Source organism: Balaenoptera physalus (genome assembly GCF_965194825.1).
Source record: "Balaenoptera physalus genome assembly, chromosome: 6".
In the NCBI taxonomy this organism is placed as follows: Eukaryota; Metazoa; Chordata; class Mammalia; order Artiodactyla; family Balaenopteridae; genus Balaenoptera; species Balaenoptera physalus.
The window spans coordinates 132,296,317-132,314,390 of NC_138885.1; the positions used below are offsets into that span (position 1 = coordinate 132,296,317).

Below are 18,074 nucleotides of genomic sequence, written 5' to 3' on the forward strand. Positions count from 1 at the left end.
TTAGAATGAACCTTAGGTGAACTGTGGACTTTGGCAATTATGATGTGTCAATGTAGTTCATCCTAGGTTTAGGGAAAAAAAAAAAAACACACCACCCTGATGAGTGATATTGATAACACCTACGCATGTATGTGGGAAAGGGGTATATGGGAAATTTCTGTACCTTCTTGTTAATTTTGTTGTAAACCTAAAACTACTCAAAAAAAAGTCTTAGAAAAAAGAACATTCAGTGTCAGGATAGGTATTTTTGGCAAAACTCATTTCAGTTATACACATATGTATACAAGTTATATACGTGTGTGTTGGTTGGATTGTGATGTAAGATGCATTTTTTAGGTCAAAAAAGTTTGCAAGCCATTGTAGTTAAGTTATACTGGCAAATAAAGGCACAAATTAACCTCAAAGAAAAAAAGAGATAAAACTATCAGTCAACTGTAAATACAAGCTAATGTCCTCAAACTTATGAAGGATATTTTTATTTAAAAACAAAACAAGACAAAAAAGTCCCTGCACAGCTGATAACATACTTAACAGTAAAATATTGAAACACTGATCCAATCATTTTAAATGAAAACCTAAGACTATCTATGAACTCATGGTCATTAACTTCATTTATGAACTGTGGTCTAATTAAAAGATGAACTTAAACACAGTTTATATTGTGTACACTCTTTGCTTCTACAAGAAATAGCTCCAAAATATTGACTAACTGTTCTGTTGCTTTGTTTGTTTTTAGTCAAGTTTTTGTCTCCCAAGTCTGGCAGTACCAGTTTTTGCACCTAACCCTACAGCCTAGGAAACCAGATTGCCAAGTTTAGTAGAACTGTGTGTCAAAGAAAGATAAAAGTGAGATTTGGGTGAATACCTGAAGACGTTTCTATAAATAAGATGATAAGCTTCAGGATATGAACTTTGTGACATTTTTTGCTGTTGTGATTAGAAGCCCCTCCTCTATTCTTTTTTTGCTTACTTCTTGATTCTATAAATTACTTAATAATTAACTGAATTCTAACCATTAAACAAAAATACTAATTGTATTTCCGTCTAATTTAAATTTCCTTCCCCAAAGAAATTCATGTTGCCAAAATCATAATAAAATTTCCTGGGAATAGGACTTCTTATAAGGATGTCATGTATTACCTTTCGCAGTGGTCCATACTGTTTTCTGTACTTCTTATTCCAAGATATTCCTATCTTTTTCAAGAGTTTCTGGCCCAGCTGATCAACAGGAATTAGATTACTCTCCTCCTTATGAAAGAAAAGAAAGTCATTTAAGAAAATTTGATAAGACATAACCTCAACACTTATGAGTTCAATGGAACCAACAGGATTAATAAATGTGCCTGTAACAGCAAACATGTAAGTGCATTAACCGTAATTGTTTCAAAATAAAATGTTTTTTAAAAAATAGATTAAGCCTAAGTTTAGAAAACTTGAATTCTGCCACTTTCCATGTGGCAAAGTTTAAACATTTCAAGAGCAATATCCAAAGAGTATTCCGAGGTTTGGTAAATTCCTGATATTATGTGGGATTTTTAGAAGAAATACTTTAGTGCAAAAAGACTAATGTCTCTTCTGAATGTTTTGAAGTATAACCAAGTTCTAAAAGGGGGTAAGAAGTGACAATTATGGGCTGAAATGTGTCCCTTCATATGCTGAATTCCTAACCCTCAAAATTTCAACTGTGACTATGTTTGGATAGGGACTTTAAAGAAGTGATTAAGTTAAAATGAGGCCTTTAGGGTGGGCCCTTATCCAATCTGACTGGTGTCCTTATAAGAAGAGGAAATTTGGACACACAAAGACACAGGGATGTGCATGCACATAGAAAAGGCCATGTGAGAAAGCAGCAAGAAGGCAGCCATCCGCAAGCCAAGGAGAGAGGCCTCAGAAGAGACCAAACCTGCCGACACCTTGATCTGGACTTCCAGCCTCCAGCACTATGAGAAAATAAATTCCTGTTACGTTAGACACCCAGTCTGTGGGATTTTGTTATGGCAACCCTAGTAGACTAATATAGTGGCCATAGACCAATACTCAACCTAGGCCCCTAGTAAGAAATTGAGAAAAAAACTGTTTATTAAGACTGAATGAATAAATGAAAAGAGACTACCATCTTTACAACAGGGTACGAAGCAAACATTAAAAGTCATATACGTGAGATATTATCAATATTGGGAATGAAAAAGGGGACATAACTTCAGGTCCTATGGACATTAAAAGGATAATATGGGAAAACAGTAAATTCCAAAACCGTATGTAAAGTAAATCCCAATTCTATTTAAAATAACAATATCACAAAAAACTTGTAACCCAATCCTAATATATGTATATAAACACAAAGGAAATAGAATGCAAAGAATATATATCAAAGTGTTAACAATGACCGGACATTTGGTTTATTTAAACTTTGTTTCTTTACATACTTTCTAATTTTTTCCCCTCAAATTTTCTACTATTCATATGTATTCCTTTTATAACCAAAAGTCTCCAATAAAAAAAATTTTTTAAATAGACATAGAGAATTTCCCAAAAGAAAAAGACTATGAATAGTAACAATATCACTTCTACCAACTGAATCATATACCTGATATACACACACAAATATAAACATACACTCTCTCTACCTGTAATAAGACTGCTTTCAGAATCATCAATGGATCATCAATCTCTTCTTCATTTTGAAGATCTTCCAAATTCACATCTGGATTACTTTTGTCCTCCTAAGAAAGAAAACAATAAAAAAGTTTCGCTTTTCTGGTAAGCGGCCTGAGGTGACCTCTAAAAATGGTTCACTATTCACCTGACCCAGAAAACCCCACAAAATCATGCAACTCAAGAGGTTCAAATCCTCGTGTTCACTTTAAGAACACTCATGAAACTGCCCAGGCCATTAAGGATATGTGTATCCGAAAAGCCACCAAGTATCTGAAGGATGTCACTTTTAAAAAGCAGTGTGTGCCATTCCGTCGTTACAGTGGTGGAGTTGGTAGGTGTGCCCAGGCCAAACAGTGGGGCTGGATGCAGGGCCGGTGGCCCAAAAAGAGCGTTGAATTTTTACTGCACATGCTCAAAAATTCAGAGTAATGCTGAACTTAAGGGCTTAGATGTATTCTCTGGTCATTGAGCACATCCAGGTGAACAAAGCCCCCAAGATGCGGCGCAGGACTTACAGAGCTCATGGTTGGATCAACCCATACGTGAGCTCTCCCTGCCACATTGAGATGACCCTTACTGAAAAAGAACAGATTGTTCCTAAACCAGAAAGGGAGGTTGCCCCGAAGAAAAAGATATACCAGAAGAAACTGAAGAAACAAAAACTTATGGCCCAGGAATAAATGCCGCAAAAAATAAATGCAAATAAAAGTAAGAAAAAAAGTTTCTATCACTAATTCCTTAAAAAGCAGTTAATGAAATAGGAGTGTTTGTGCCACGGAGGTTTCAAGATGGAGAAATGATGATAAAAACATCATAATAATTTGTATATGCTTTGGAATCAGGCAGCCTGGCTTTAAATTTCAACTGTGGTTGAATAATCCTGGACAAATTACCTAATCTGTCTGGCATTATCTGTAAATTGGGATTGTGAAGGAAAGCTTCTAGCACAATACACACAGCGGGTTCCAACATTTTCCCACTAAGCACTACTTTAGCTGCATCGTACAATTTTGATATGTTGTGTTTTCATTATCATTCAGTTCAAAATATTTTCTGGTCTCCACCCAATTTATTCTCACTCACTTATGTTGGCCTAACAAAATCCTACCAACCTCTGCAAGCTCAGCTTAAACATTCCCTCCTATTTTCTTTTTTATAAATTATTTATTTATTTCTTTATTTTTGGCTTCATTGGGTCTTCGTTAATGCGTGCAGGCTTTCTCTAGTTGCGGCGAGCAGGGGCTACTCTTCGTTGCGGTGTGCAGGCTTCTCATTGCGGTGGCTTCTCTTATTGTGGAGCACGGGCTCTAGGCGCGCAGGCTTCAGTAGCTGTGGCATGCAGGCTCAGTAGTTGTGGCACATGGGCTTAGTTGCTCCGTGGCATGTGGGATCTTCCTGGACCAGGGCTCGAACCCGTGTCCCCTGCATTGGCAGGCAGATTTTTAACCGCTGCGCCACCAGGGAAGTCCCTCTCTCCTATTTTCTGATCACCCAAGTTTTCACCCCATCTTATGAAGTTACTTGGAAACATGTCAAAATTCTCCTGATAAGGTATTTTTATTCATTTTTTTCATACATGGCATCTTGCAAAGGTATTTTAAACTGGCTTAAAATCATAAACACAAATAGACCTAAATAGTTAACATAAGACAAAAATAATAAAGAAATATAGAAGAATATGGCAGATGAAATACAACCATCCTGCTGTAAAATTACTAAAAATGCTGGATAAAGTAAAACACAACAAAAGAAAATATCTTTTTAAACACATGCTGAACTAGCAAGAGAACATCGGGAAAATCCTCAGAGAACAAGTGACATGGCAATCCAGGGAAGAAATCCAGAGTTGAGGTCTCCAGCCGCCCAGCCTTGCTGACACACAGCTACCACCTTGATGCTCATGCGGGACAGGGTCTGGGAGACAAAGCATAAGGACCTACCCAACGCGGGGAGCTGAATGGCTGGTTTTCTAAACAACCAGCTCTCCAATTCTTTGACACCACCTGGCTGTCCGTCAATTCAATTCTGACACTAATGTTGCTAAGTCCCACGAGACTGCCCCCACTTCAGATACCAGCTGCAAATGGGGTTCCCAGGCTACCTGCACTCCTGCCTGGCCGATTACAAATTCTACAAGCTCCACTTCATGTTTGATAATTTCCTGAACAGCTCATAGAACTTAGGAACTTATACTCAGGACTAGAGTTTATTACAAAGGATACAAATGAACAGCCAGATGAAGGTACACAGGGCAAGGCTGGGGAGGGTCCCCAGTGCAGAAGCCTCTGTCCGCATGGAGTTGGGGTGGCCACCCTCCCTGGACATGGATGTATTCACCAACCTGGAAGCTCCCTTAGTCCTCTTCTTTCAGAGTGTTAATCAAAGTTTCATTATGCAGGCATGATTGATTAAATCGTTGGCCCTTGGTGACCAAACTCAATCTCCAGCCCCTGTCCCTCCCTGGGTGAGGGGGTGGGGTCTGAAAGTTCCAACCCTCTAATCATGTGGTTGGTTTCTCTGCTGACCAGCCCTCACCCCGCAGGTAACCTCATTAGCATAAACTCAGGTATGGTTGAAAGGGGTTCATTATGAACAAGAAAAGACATCATGCCTATCACTCAGGAAATTTCAAGGAGCTCTGTGCCAGGGACCTGGGACAAGGACCAAGTATATATTTTTTATTATACCACAAAGATAGATTCCAGTGGAAAGCTAGAAACCTGAAAGGACTACGCTATCAATATAAGCATGACCTACCAAAAAATCCACCCCACAACAAAGGACAATGAGAAACTTGCTGTTTTGACCTTGATACTAGATGAAGGTGGAAAAACATTTCCTCTAATAATCTGTAATCACAAGTAGGTCTTCATGTGGGTTTGTGGCCCAAATTCACATTAGTTGTATGGCTCTAGAACCACCAAGTCTAGATCTTATTTTAAAGGTATTAAAAGGGGCTTCCCTGGTGGCGCAGTGGTTGAGAATCTGCCTGCCAATGCAGAGGACACGGGCTCAAGCCCTGGTCTGGGAAGATCCCACATGCCGCGGAGCAACTACGCCCGTGAGCCACAATTACTGAGCCTGCGCGTCTGGAGCCTGTGCGCCGCAACAAGAGAGGCCGCGATAGTGAGAGGCCCGTGCACCGCAATGAAGAGTGGCCCCCACTCGCCGCAACTAGAGAAAGCCCTCGCACAGAAACGAAGACCCAGCACAGCCATAAATAAGTAAATAAATTAATTAATTAAAAAAAAAAACAGCTACAATTAAAAAAAAAAAAAAAGGTATTAAAGGTTGGAGGTGACCCCAGGCATGTGGTAGAGACAAATACACATCTTTCATGGAAGAAGGTACTTTTAACTCGGGCTTCAAATTACTCCTACACCGTGTTCTTAAAAAACCAACCAGCCAACCAAGCCCACAGTCTAAAATAACAAAATCATAAGGAAACAGAATCAGCAGATATCCAAAGACCCACAAAGTCTTCAGATACTGCAATTATCAGACAGAGAATAATAAAATAGTATGTTTAATATGTTTAAAGCCATTTATGGCTAAGGAACAAGAGATTTAGAACTGGTAGGAGGGGAGACGCAGGCCGGCATTGCCTAGGATGCGACACACTGGTGCAGGTGGCACGTGGGCTGGGCCTCGTCCTCCTGCCCTCTGCCAGTGGCCGACCTTGGCCTTGTGGGGACAGGCTCGTCCAGGAGGCACCAGTCCCAGGGCTGCCTACTGGGAGCTGCTGTAAAGCTTCTTTGTCCCACATCCTCAAATGTGCAAGATGATGTCTGAAGTGATGTCAACCATCAGTGAAGCTAAAGAGCCCACTTTGGAAGGCACAGGTCAGGCTCCTCTTCACACTGGATCGAGAGCCACATTTTGAATAGTTAATGACCTCCAGGCAAGAGGCAAGAGATCACCTTCTACTTAGGCTGAGAGAGACTGAGATGTTGGCTTTCACCCAGGGAACATTATGTGGGGTTGGTCATGAAACTTGTTCCTTGCAGACAGCTCCTTGAAAGGGAAGAAGAAACTGCTAAACTATAAGCAGAAAAAACAATACCTGACTATGTTTAGAGTATCTGGAATTCTTTGTCTCTAGGCATAAGAGATCTCTCAGGATAATGGTAGTAGAGAGACAAGCAGTGTCCAGCAGGTGTATCTACTGAAGTTGAAATTCTTAAAGCACTCATCATTATGTGAACACCACAAAGCTCGTGATTCTTAAAGAGCAGAATTAAAAAAAAAAAAAAAGAAAAAAAAAGGGATGCTTCATAGAGGCCGTGAATAAGGAAATACACAAGCACAAACAGAAAGCAATCTTCTGATTGTTCTTTAAGCCCCGAGGAAGACCTCGCTAAAGTACCAGAGGTTCAAGACCAGAGAAGCAGTGCAGAGGGCAAAACCAAATGAAAGAACGCCTGCCTGCCCTCTCGAGTCACGTAATGGAACCGGGAGAAGAGCCTGACGCTGCTGATCATTTCCAAAGAAATGAACACAAAATTGCAGAGAAGTTCAAGGAAGCACAAACCAAAAGGAAGACACGAAGAAAAGCATCATTACTTTTGAGCCACGCTACCTCACCACAGAGTGTGAAGCTACCTCTGTGCATGACGTCAATGATAAACTTAAATAGGAAACTGTAAATAAATATTTTATGCCTCAAAATACTGAGGATAAATCCCACCAGCTAGAGAAGTGCCTGAAATCTGACAATGGCTGAGCAAAATTGAAGAAATGTCTGCAGCCAGCATGGAGGAAAGCAGAGGCACACTCCTGAGGCGGAAGCGGAACTGACATGGAGGCCAGGAGCACTTTCTAAGGCTGAAGAGAGACAGGGCAACATCGGAAAAAAAGGCTGCCACAAATGGAAGCATAAATGGAAGGAAAAAACCAAGAACTACAGTGGAAAAGGCAAAGAGAAAAAAATAAATGAACAACATCATAACTATTTATTAGACCTGTTCGCAAGCTTCTATGAGAATCTAATAAAAGGCTTCAACTTCATCTTTTAGAGAGAATGAAATAAAGTTAAAATAATTGTTTGAAAGGGCTGGGGGTGCCCTAGAGAGTAAGGTTCACTACTACGGGACCCTGCGACTGTAAGACAGCAGAGTGAAGGAAGGCAACAGGTTAAGAATCAGCAACGAAGGATGGAAACATGGAGAGCAGAATTAGACCAGAGGAGGATAAGAAGTGCTTCACTCCATCTGACTGGAATGTGCCCAAACAAGCTAGTGTCTTGGCAAATATGGCACAAGCATTTGAGAGATGCTTGTATGGCTTTCTCAACCCAGAATTGGATAAACCCAGTTGTAGAAATAAAAGAAATGGAAGGTTAAGGCCTGGAAAGAGTGAAACAAAACTGTCTTTTTCCAAAAATTTCTACAACATAAGAGGGTTTAGCAAGATGGTTGATTATAAAATCAATGTACTAAAGATAACTGTACTTCAATACACCAGCCACGAATAGTCCAAAAAATACAGTATAGACATAGCCCCACAGAACACCTCCCTGATCAACATTTTCCCACTAGAACAGCTAGACTTTAAATACCCAAACTTTACAAAACATATGTTATCTCTCAGTACATTCTAAGTACAACTGATAGAGCATCAGAAACACAGGTAGATGTTCTGAAAGGCAAAGTGAATGTCAACAAAGGGAACACAGCATCTTCTATACTGCTGGCACTCAGAGAAGCCACGTTACTACATGTGGAGCAATTTTTCATTCACAAAGATATTAACGGACACTCTTGAAGATAGGTTTTAAGCATTCTACATCCTAACATGATGGGTTGGAACTTACCAGTGTTTTAGTTACATTTTAGAAAAGTGGTTGAGAGTTTGGTGCTGGTGTGTAATAGATTATAATTTTTCCCACTGTAAATAACTGGAAGTAGAGTCCCAATTAGTGCTTTCTCTTCTAGAGAAAATTGTGAAACTTTTTTAGAAGACATTAAAGAAGCTCTAAAAACCAAAAAGATGTATCCTGTTTACACATGTAGATACAAAATGCCACTACTTTTACGTGTGTGTATGTGTGAGAATATTGACAAGGTGATTCTAGAAATGTTCAGAAAAGCATTAAAATCCAAGACAGGCAAAACACTCCTGAAGAATAATAACACATAGGGAGACTTGTCCTACCAGTTATCATAACATAGTATAAAGCTACAGAAATTAACAATGTGGTATTTGCCTAGGAATAGAAAAAAAGAATAACAACAACAAAAAAAAACAGAATACAGAGCCCCAAAGTGGACTCAAATGTAAGAAAACAATTGATATAACAGAACTAGCATTGTAAACTGGTGGGGAAAGAATGGATCATTCAATAAATGGTAACGGGCAACTGGGTACCCAGATGGAAAAACAACATCACAACATTCACAGCAAAGCATTCCAGGAAGACTGAAGTTTCAACTGTAAAAGGCAAAACTATAAAAGTTTTAGAAGACAATATAGGAGGAAAATCTTTGGTTGGTGCCATGAAAGAAAAGCTGAGGAATGGTTACTGATTAAAGGAGACTTAAGACATATGCTAACTAAATCTAATGCATGATCCTGGGCTTGATACTAGAGTGGGGAAGAAAACGCTCTAAAGGATTTGGACGAGGCCGCTGTGAAATCCGCATATAAAACATATATTAGGTAATAAATAATATTATATCAGTGTTAAAGTTCCTGATTTTGACCTACGCTTATGTAAGAGAATGTCCTGGTTCTCAGGAGATAAACACTGAGTTATTTAGGGGTAAAGAGGTCTAATGCCTTCAACTTTATTTCTAGTGGTCAGCACTGATAATGATAATGTTAACTGTGTGTGTGTGCATGCGTCTGTATACAGAGGATGTGCCTGCACAAATGTGGCAAGATGTTTAACAACCGGAGAACCTAGGTGAAGAGTATACAGGAGGTGTTTGTACTATGCTGGTTATTTTTCTGTAAGTGTGAAATTATTTAGAAACAAAAAATGTAAACTTCTATCTGTATTAACTTTCAGTGCCTATAAGTTTTCTACAGAGTGAATATATAATAAATGGCAAAAGATTAGCCTCACCAAAATAATGGGACTAGAAAAGGAAAAAGTTGCAAAATACTTTTAATCTAATTTCTATACTTACTTGAAACTGCCAGTTTCCCAAATGATCGACATCTTTAATATACACATGATAATGTCCTCCGTAGCAACCACCTTTGTGTATAATAACTGAGAAGAGGTCATACATATATTCCAAGTCATCTAATTCACTCTACAAGAAAGAGCACAAACATTGATAGTTTACATAAAATAAGAAGATACATAACCAAAGGGGGAAAAATTTCAACTATTAAAGTTAGTAAGAAACTTCACTATTATTGTTATTTAGGGTAAATTAAGATAAATTTGAATAATCAGCTTTGAAATTCTTAATTCTTAGACTGAAAATTATCTATCGTTGATCTAATACCAATCACACTGTGCCAAATTCTACCTCTGAGTTAAACATAAAAACATATATCCAGGGACTTCCCTGGTGGTCCAGTGGTTAAGAATCCACCTTCCAATCAATGCAGGAGAAGCAGGTTCAATCCCTGGTTGGGGAACTAAGATCCCACATGCCACGGGGCAACTAAGCCCGTGCGCCACAACTAGAGAGAAGCCCGCACACCGCAACAGAAGATCCCTCAAGCCACAACTAAGACCTGACGTAGCCAAATAAATAAATATTAAAAAAAAAATAATAATTATATATATATGTATCTCCAAACAAGATGCTATTTTTATGTACTTTGGCTAAAATCATGTAACCCCATGTGATAACAAAACACACACTACCCTATGAGAGTTTTGGCAAGAAAAAACCATCTTGTATTAAACCTATTATGCTGCTTTATAAATGTGCTCTTTAGCAGTTGAATTCGTCCTATATTTTAACTAGATTGTCATGCACCTCAAAGTCAGAGTTGTATCTACTATCGATCACCCCTCCTGACACTTCAGTCCTCTGCATAACAGGAATTTAGCAGTTATGAATACTACCTGGTTTCCTTTAGAAGCAGTTTAGTGGAACGAACAGGTTCTTTCTTGATTTATCAATTCTATGATCAATCTTTTCTACAAGTAACGTGCTCTGTAATTATGAACACCTACACTGGCATTAAAAAAATCTACTTTAGGTTAAGAGATACTTGGCATATGGATGCTACTTGAGGGAGTGCCAATTATTTAAGAACTTATTTGCTTAAATTGCACTTTTTAAGTAAGCAGCATTTTTAACATGTCTGGCTCAGGGAAAAAACAAGAGAGATGTAAACAAAGGTGCAAAATGATCATTTTTTTCATTAATAAAGAAATCAGAAAGTAAAATTATTGTGAATTTCTTAGGTAAGTGCTGTTTTGCTTTTTTCAGTTTTGTTATTTCAACATATGTCAAAATCATGTGACAAACTATTTTTTTTTTTTTGGCTGCACCGCGCAGCTTGCAGAATCTCAGTTCCCCAACCAGGGATTGAACCCGGGTCATGGCAGTGAAAGCCAGGAATCCTAACCACTAGGTCACCAGGGAACTCCCATGACAAACTACTTTTTATGAAAGGACAAAAATTCTTCTCTGAGGTGACAGATGCTAACGAAACGTTCTGTGGGAATTGTTTCCTAATGTGTGTAAACCAAGCCCTCGTCCTGTACACCTTACACTCACACAGTGACGTCTGTCGATAATTTCTCAATAAAGATGGGAAGAAAGAAAGAGAATTAACTCAATTATTCTGAAAAAACATTTTTTTTTTCAGGCAGCAAATAGGAGCAGGGGAAGTACTCTGGAAAACCTGTTTATTCTATGTGTGCCAGTAACAGGCTCAGGGCCAACACGTTAGAAGCTTTGAATGGAATTAATATAATAATGAAACCAAAAAGCTCAGTAATTAGGCTTGAAGTAGAGAAAGCCCCACCTGAATTTTAGACCATTTAGAAAAAAGATTACTTTTATACATAGAAATTCAACAGCTGGCTAATAAATGTTCTGTACTTAAACATATAAAGAATGATCTGTAGTAAGAGATGCATCAGTCTCATCACTCTGATCTGGCATGTATACAATCACATAGAAAATATTTCTAAATAGCTTATAAAGTAAGTAGATTATGTCATTAATTTGTTTTTAAAACTTTTTCTTTCCCGTGTCTTAAGGATTACAAATTCTACACTAGTGACATTCCAATTTCTTGTTCACTTTCTAGATGTGTAATTCATTCTTGCATCTAAAGTAAACTAAATCCAAGTAGGAATGTACTACTGAATGGTAATTTTTCCTAATGCAGGGTCATTTCTAATTCTGTTCTTAAGTTTTCATCGCAAAGATTTTTCAAGGAGAGTTTAGTAAAAAGAACTGGGAACAAATCCATACTTTGGAAATTCAAAAGAACTGTAATAAACTCGTGGTTCTCAGCCGGGAGCAATTTTACCCACCTTCCCTCCCAGCTGGAGACACGGACATTTGGCAAACTCCGAAGACATTTTTGTCACTACTGGGGGCAGAAGCGGGAGATGCTACTGTCATCTAGTAGATAAGAGGCCAGGGATGTTGCTTAATATCCTACAATACAGGGCACGTGCCACCACAACAGAGAATTATCCAACTCTAAATGTTAACAGTGCCAAGGCTGAGAGATTCTGCACTCAGCCAACTGTAAATCAGGTCAATAAAAGATTCAATCTTGAGAGGGTAAAAGAAAGAATTTCAAAACAAAATAGTTCAAACCTGTTCACAAAATGGCTTGAGATTGATCCGGAGAGGGAACGTATAACAGCTTGTTTCCTTGTATCGTTCACACTTCACAAAATCAAAATTAAATCTTAATAATGAAAAAGTGAGAAAGGGAGGCAGCTTACGCAATTTGGCCGACTGTCAAAAGAAAAAATTTTTAATTTTTAAAAGCTGAATTATATAGAAGAATACATAATGTTTCTTAAGATATAAAAAAGTGACCTATGACACAGTTTTAAGAGAAATATGTCCTTAAGTCACATAAACTAATCACCATGGATTCAATATAGCTCTTGATATAAAGTCATCTATTTTATGGGGCTAAAGGTGACATCACTCACTTATGCTTACAACTAAAAAGTCACAACCCATTCGTATGTTTAACGTCACTATCCTAACAAAGCTATCTGATGGGTGTGCTCCCCCCTAACAGTGCTTTTTTTTTTCAAATTTATTTATTTATTTATTTATTTATTTCTGGCTGCGTTGGGTCTTCGTTGCTGCACACGGGCTTTCTCTAGTTGCGGTGAGCAGGGGCTACTCTTCGTTGCGGTGCGCGGGCTTCTCATTGCAGTGGCGTCTCTTGTTGCGGAGCACGGGCTCTAGGAGCGCCGGCTTCAGTAGTTGTGACACACGGGCTCAGTAGTTGTGGCTCGCGGGCTCTAGAGCGCAGGCTCAGTAATTGTGGTGCACGGGCTTAGTTGCTCCGCGGCATGTGGGATCTTCCCAGCCCAGGGCTCGAACCCGTGTCCCCTGCATTGGCAGGTGGATTCTTAACCACTGCGCCACCAGGGAAGCCCCTCTAATAGTGCTTCTTTCCTGCCCGAGCCCTGGCCTTTCACCTTTCACCTTCCCCCTCGGTCGCTGTGTCTACTTTACCTAGCAGACACACAGTTCTTATTTACTGAAGAACCGGAGCTCTTAACCTGTGACCTGCGGACGTGTTTCAATGGATGTGAACCCTTGAAATTATATGAAAATTGCATGTGTATATGTATTTTTCTGGGGAGAAGAGCCACAGCTTTCACTAGACTTTCAAAAGGACTCTAACTCTTCAAATGCTGAGATCCACTGATTGGGGTTTTACAGTTCTTAAAAGCAGATAATAAGATATTTTTTGTTTTAATGCCTTGCTTTAAAACAAAACACTAAACTGAGCTACTTTTTATTTAAAAGGCATCAGCTTTTCCCAATCCCCTTGCACTAAAGGCATGTGAGGAGGCAAAAAGAATCCTTCCCCATATTTAAAATTATCCATAATCATAAACATCTAACATTCCTAAAAATATATTTAAAACAATTCTACAAATCTAGTGGGTGAAAAGAAAAGTTAAATGAAAATACAGCAACCTAACAATATGGCAGATTTTCAAACTAGCTCAAAAAAAAACCATCTAAAAAAAGTGAGTAACTCAGCTATAATGTGGCTGAGGAAAGAAAGACTGCTCAGAACAAGATGATCTGCATTAATTTAGGTAATGCAACCAAGCCTAACCTTAGAATGCAATAAATCTAACGCAACTAGAAGGCAATTTTTAAAGTATCAAGATCAAAAAAATTCCATTGAAAAAGAATTAAACCAATGATAGAAAAGGTGCACACAAGAATTGCTTTTGTTTAACAAAAGGTTCTTATTTTACTAATGTGCAAATTAAGGTCAACCAAAACTAAGAATGTGTTTAAGTGTCTTTCCAAGATGCTTCATCCTCTGAATTTTATATTTATTTTATTAGGTTGTAGTTGTAACACTAAAGAGGAAATACAAAATAAATAAGCAAAAAATAAACCTCTCTTTGGTTTTCATAAAGGGGCAAAGGCTAGATGGAAATAAATATTAAACAATATAAAATTCATCCTGGTTTCAAATCCTATTGTGAAAGCTACAGGCATGGGGTTTATTGTTTTTAATTACATTTTCACCTATATCTCCAGGATCCAAATCAATGTTGTGTGCTATCTAAATCAACCCTCATTTTCTTTGTTGGAAAATTCAATATTGTCAGCTCTAGGAATAGTGCTAACACTCTGTCTTAACAGAGTAACTGCAAAGATACATCTTTAGTGGTATTTCTTTAAGTCAGGGCTCAATAACCATTGGTTCAATTGAGTTCAAGGTTATCACGCTAATGAATAGCCTGTCATATCATCTGCCAGCAGTGAAATAGTTCCTACTGCAGATAATAACAACAGCTGAGTTGATGCCACGTTGCAAAAGAAATCACTTGCTTAAATCTTATCCTCCTTTTTTTCCTGTATTTTGCTCTGTTGTACAAAAAGAAACCCTGGCACGCTCTGTCAAGCCCTGTAATTAGCAAGTTACGTACTTCCAACTGGGGGAGGAGGAAAGGCCATATTGGATTTGCTAGTCAGGGAAGAAATATACACACATCAATACTGTAAAATAACTGCAAATGTGCAAATAAAGAAAGCCATTTGTATAGTGGTAGACCAAAAAAAGGAAAGCTCAACAAGCTTCCTGGTTGGCAGAAATAAAAATGTATTGCATTCTTCATAATGGTAACTTGCAAAAAAAAAAAAAAGGTTTATTTAAGAAACACTGAGGTACAAATAATTTTTCCCTGTGAGAAAAAGAAGCTGAGAGAACTGCTGGGTTGAAAGCTTAAAAAAAATTCTTTACTGTAAAAAATTAAAATACATATATATATATATAAAATGTAAATATCTTTTCAATCCTTAGTACTGATTAAGAGCTTCATGTATATCTTCAAGACACTTCATACAAGTTGACTTCCCTTAACGGACCTTCCTGCTACCAAACACTGAGCAGGCACCCTTAGAAAAAGCAGGGATCTATCTTTACCTTTGCTGCTTTAACCAGCCTGTCACAAGTCCCGCAGTGGTACAAGTTGTCAGAGTCAAAAACTTCCTCTTCCACATACATGTCCCAGAGTGCATCTCCCAAACCTGATACATTTCTGACCGCTACTGTGAGATCTAAGAAGTCTTCCTGAAATACACATGAATATAACATTGAAAAAACAATTCCACAGAGGTTCACAAACACATCACCAATTCATACATACACTGGGAATAATCAGATATATTTTTTTCTAAAACACATATATTTTTTCTATATATGAAGGTATAGATCTCCTGATTAGATACTGTGAAACTCATAACAATAAATTATTCTTTCTAAACCAAACTATAACTTAGCTTAAAATCTATCAGGAACCAGTTTACGAGTTCACTGTAGATACAACGAAACCTATTTTATCAGGAAATAAGACAAACCATTTAATACATGAATTGAGAAGAGTATACGTGCAGGGTTATTAGTGCTGTCTTAGTCTCTAGGCTGGCATGGCAAGGCCAGGGTTGGACTCTCTAATGTAAACTCTTCTTCCTCCTCTTCTGCTAGGGCTGGTTTAGGAAAAACATTATTTTGAGCCAGGATATAAAGGTATTTTTTAAAAAATTAAGAGTGTATTTTGCAAAATGCGAGTCTACCAATTCTACTAAAAGTACATTTGAATTACAACATATTTCTAGTAATAAACGTTTACAATTTGACAAGTTTAAAGCACATTTATAATTTTGTGTGTATGTTTGTGCAACAGCATTACCTTAAGGGATTACGGGGATTGTAAAATAATAGCACTAATTAATTAGTTCAAGGTGGAAATCTAAAGTAATAAAAGTAACATTCATATATGATTTATAATATAAATAAGTGAAAAGTTAATGTCTGTAATTTATAACGTGCCTTCATATATATTATGTTTTGAAATTACTTTGTGAATCATTACATTATACTGGTCAATCATACAGTAATCCAAAGACATACAACATCTTAATATTTCCAAACGAGGCTGGCCAAACCTTCTATTAGCATAGGCAATAAGGGCCAAAAAGCCTTCTTTATGCCCAACACTTTCATAAAAAATAGAAATATATATATACATATATATTCCAAAAAAGCAATTAATGCAACATTTAGAAAATGGCATTTAATTATTCTACTCATATAGTCAAATACAGAAACTTCCTATAATTCTTGCCATAAGAAAATATTTTTATTAAAGGACAACTGTTCAGTGATGAAATCATTTGCTATATAAGATTTGTAGCGCAAGTAGTGATTATTATATTTACATGAGCAAATTTCCAATTAGATGAAATGGGCAATCTCTGTTATGACACAGAATTGAAGGTTACACTAGTTTAAACAGGATTATAATAGCTTTATACAAATAATATTTAAACCTAAGCACACACATACAAATGAACTTTCTGAGGGGTATCAATAAACTAAATCCAATATTTAATTACAGATCTACTTGTCAATTTAAACATTCCTCAGTATTCTCTATTTTTATTACTTCTCTAAGTAACTTTCTTTATAATATTCTAACCACCAACCATGATGATAATTGGCTTTTCTCATAAGGTCACTGGTCCCTACTTGTAAACACCCCCCAAATCTACTTTCTATATATTAGAGTACTAAATAAAAGATTAAAGCTACATCTTAAGATATCTACTTCTTTCAGTTTACACGGAGAAATTTGGATTATAAATTTATAATCTGGGTGTAGCTAGAGTACAAGAAAAAAACTGATAAAGTTATTTCTAGTAATAAACACATTAATCCTCATGTGGTATAGATCACAGATTTAATTACATGAATTATAATTTATGATTTAACTTATTACTAAAATACTCTTGCATATTCACCTGCTTTTCACTGACATTCTTACATTCTTTACAAACAATCTGGTTAACAATGGTTCCGTGATATAGACGATTGATGAGGTCATGGCCGGAGGTCCCAACTAAAGAAGTTTCCAAAGCACTAAAGAGAATTCGATTCAGTTCCTGTACATCATGTTGCCTCATTTCCTATAAAACAGGTAACTTTTAAATGTAATTTTGTGCTTCAGATTTTTAAAAACAGACTTTTAAAGTGATATGAGTTTAAAAACACAAGACTTATCTAGAAATCCAAAGGTAAGCCTCGATCAAATGTAAGGATGACCATGCTAAACAAGCGGAGAGCAGGGTGAGATCACCACCTATTTTTACTTTTACTACAAAACGAAAATATAAACAGACGGTGTTCAGTGTGTACATATAACTCAATTCACTTGAAAACAGGAAAGTGCGTTTATTTTGTGGGACACCATATGCATGGCCGTGCCACAGAGAGGAGAGGGGAAGAAGGAACACACAGGCACAGAGCAGTCTCTAAGAGCCGGCAGTGTGTGCACGGCGGAATCTCAGCTCAGAGGGACTGATAAACACTCTGAATTATCAGCATTTGAAAAGAACTAGAATTTACTGCTTTGATATATAGACCAACTAAAGGAAGACTAACACAGTACTACTGAGAAAAACTCTGATGGAACCTGCTTCAATCTATGAATCATGCAACTGTGTGTGAAGAGGCTGAACTACTCCCAAAGAACCATTTATAAACCCAAAGCCAAGGGGCACACCAACACTTAGAAGTGGAGAAAACAAGAAAGAACCGGCACAGGAACCCGAGGAAGAGCCGGGAAGGGGAGAACCAGGAGAGCAAGGTCATGGGAACAGCGGAGGGGTGGTGGCGCTACTACTGCAGGCTGCGGAGAGACGAGCAGCGTCTCCTGGTCTTGGCGTGAGGGTGCCATGAGCGACCTTGACAAGAAGGTAGGAAGG

The 18,074-nt window shown here is 37.8% G+C and overlaps 1 protein-coding gene and 1 pseudogene across 8 annotated transcripts in view; one reads left to right on the forward strand and one right to left on the reverse strand.

The window, feature by feature from the left end:
* The window catches only part of USP40 (ubiquitin specific peptidase 40), a 95,048-nt gene that overhangs the window by 67,610 nt on the left and 9,364 nt on the right, over positions 1–18,074 (reverse strand). For 6 of the 7 annotated variants that reach the window (XM_082466261.1, XM_082466260.1, XM_082466259.1 and 3 more), the window contains 6 exons: positions 17,112–17,276; positions 15,235–15,381; positions 12,408–12,551; positions 9,789–9,917; positions 2,628–2,723; positions 1,141–1,248 (listed from right to left, as the gene is read on the reverse strand). In XM_082466261.1, coding sequence (XP_082322387.1) covers positions 1,141–1,248; positions 2,628–2,723; positions 9,789–9,917; positions 12,408–12,551; positions 15,235–15,381; positions 17,112–17,276 — 789 coding nt within the window. The remainder of the gene's footprint in view (positions 1–1,140; positions 1,249–2,627; positions 2,724–9,788; positions 9,918–12,407; positions 12,552–15,234; positions 15,382–17,111; positions 17,277–18,074) is intronic. The other variant, XM_082466265.1, reaches the window with a different exon arrangement.
* Positions 2,731–6,613, forward strand: LOC309663014 (large ribosomal subunit protein uL22 pseudogene; annotated as a pseudogene). Its single transcript, XR_014268416.1, has 2 exons — positions 2,731–5,602; positions 5,940–6,613. The product of XR_014268416.1 is annotated as a large ribosomal subunit protein uL22 pseudogene (transcript).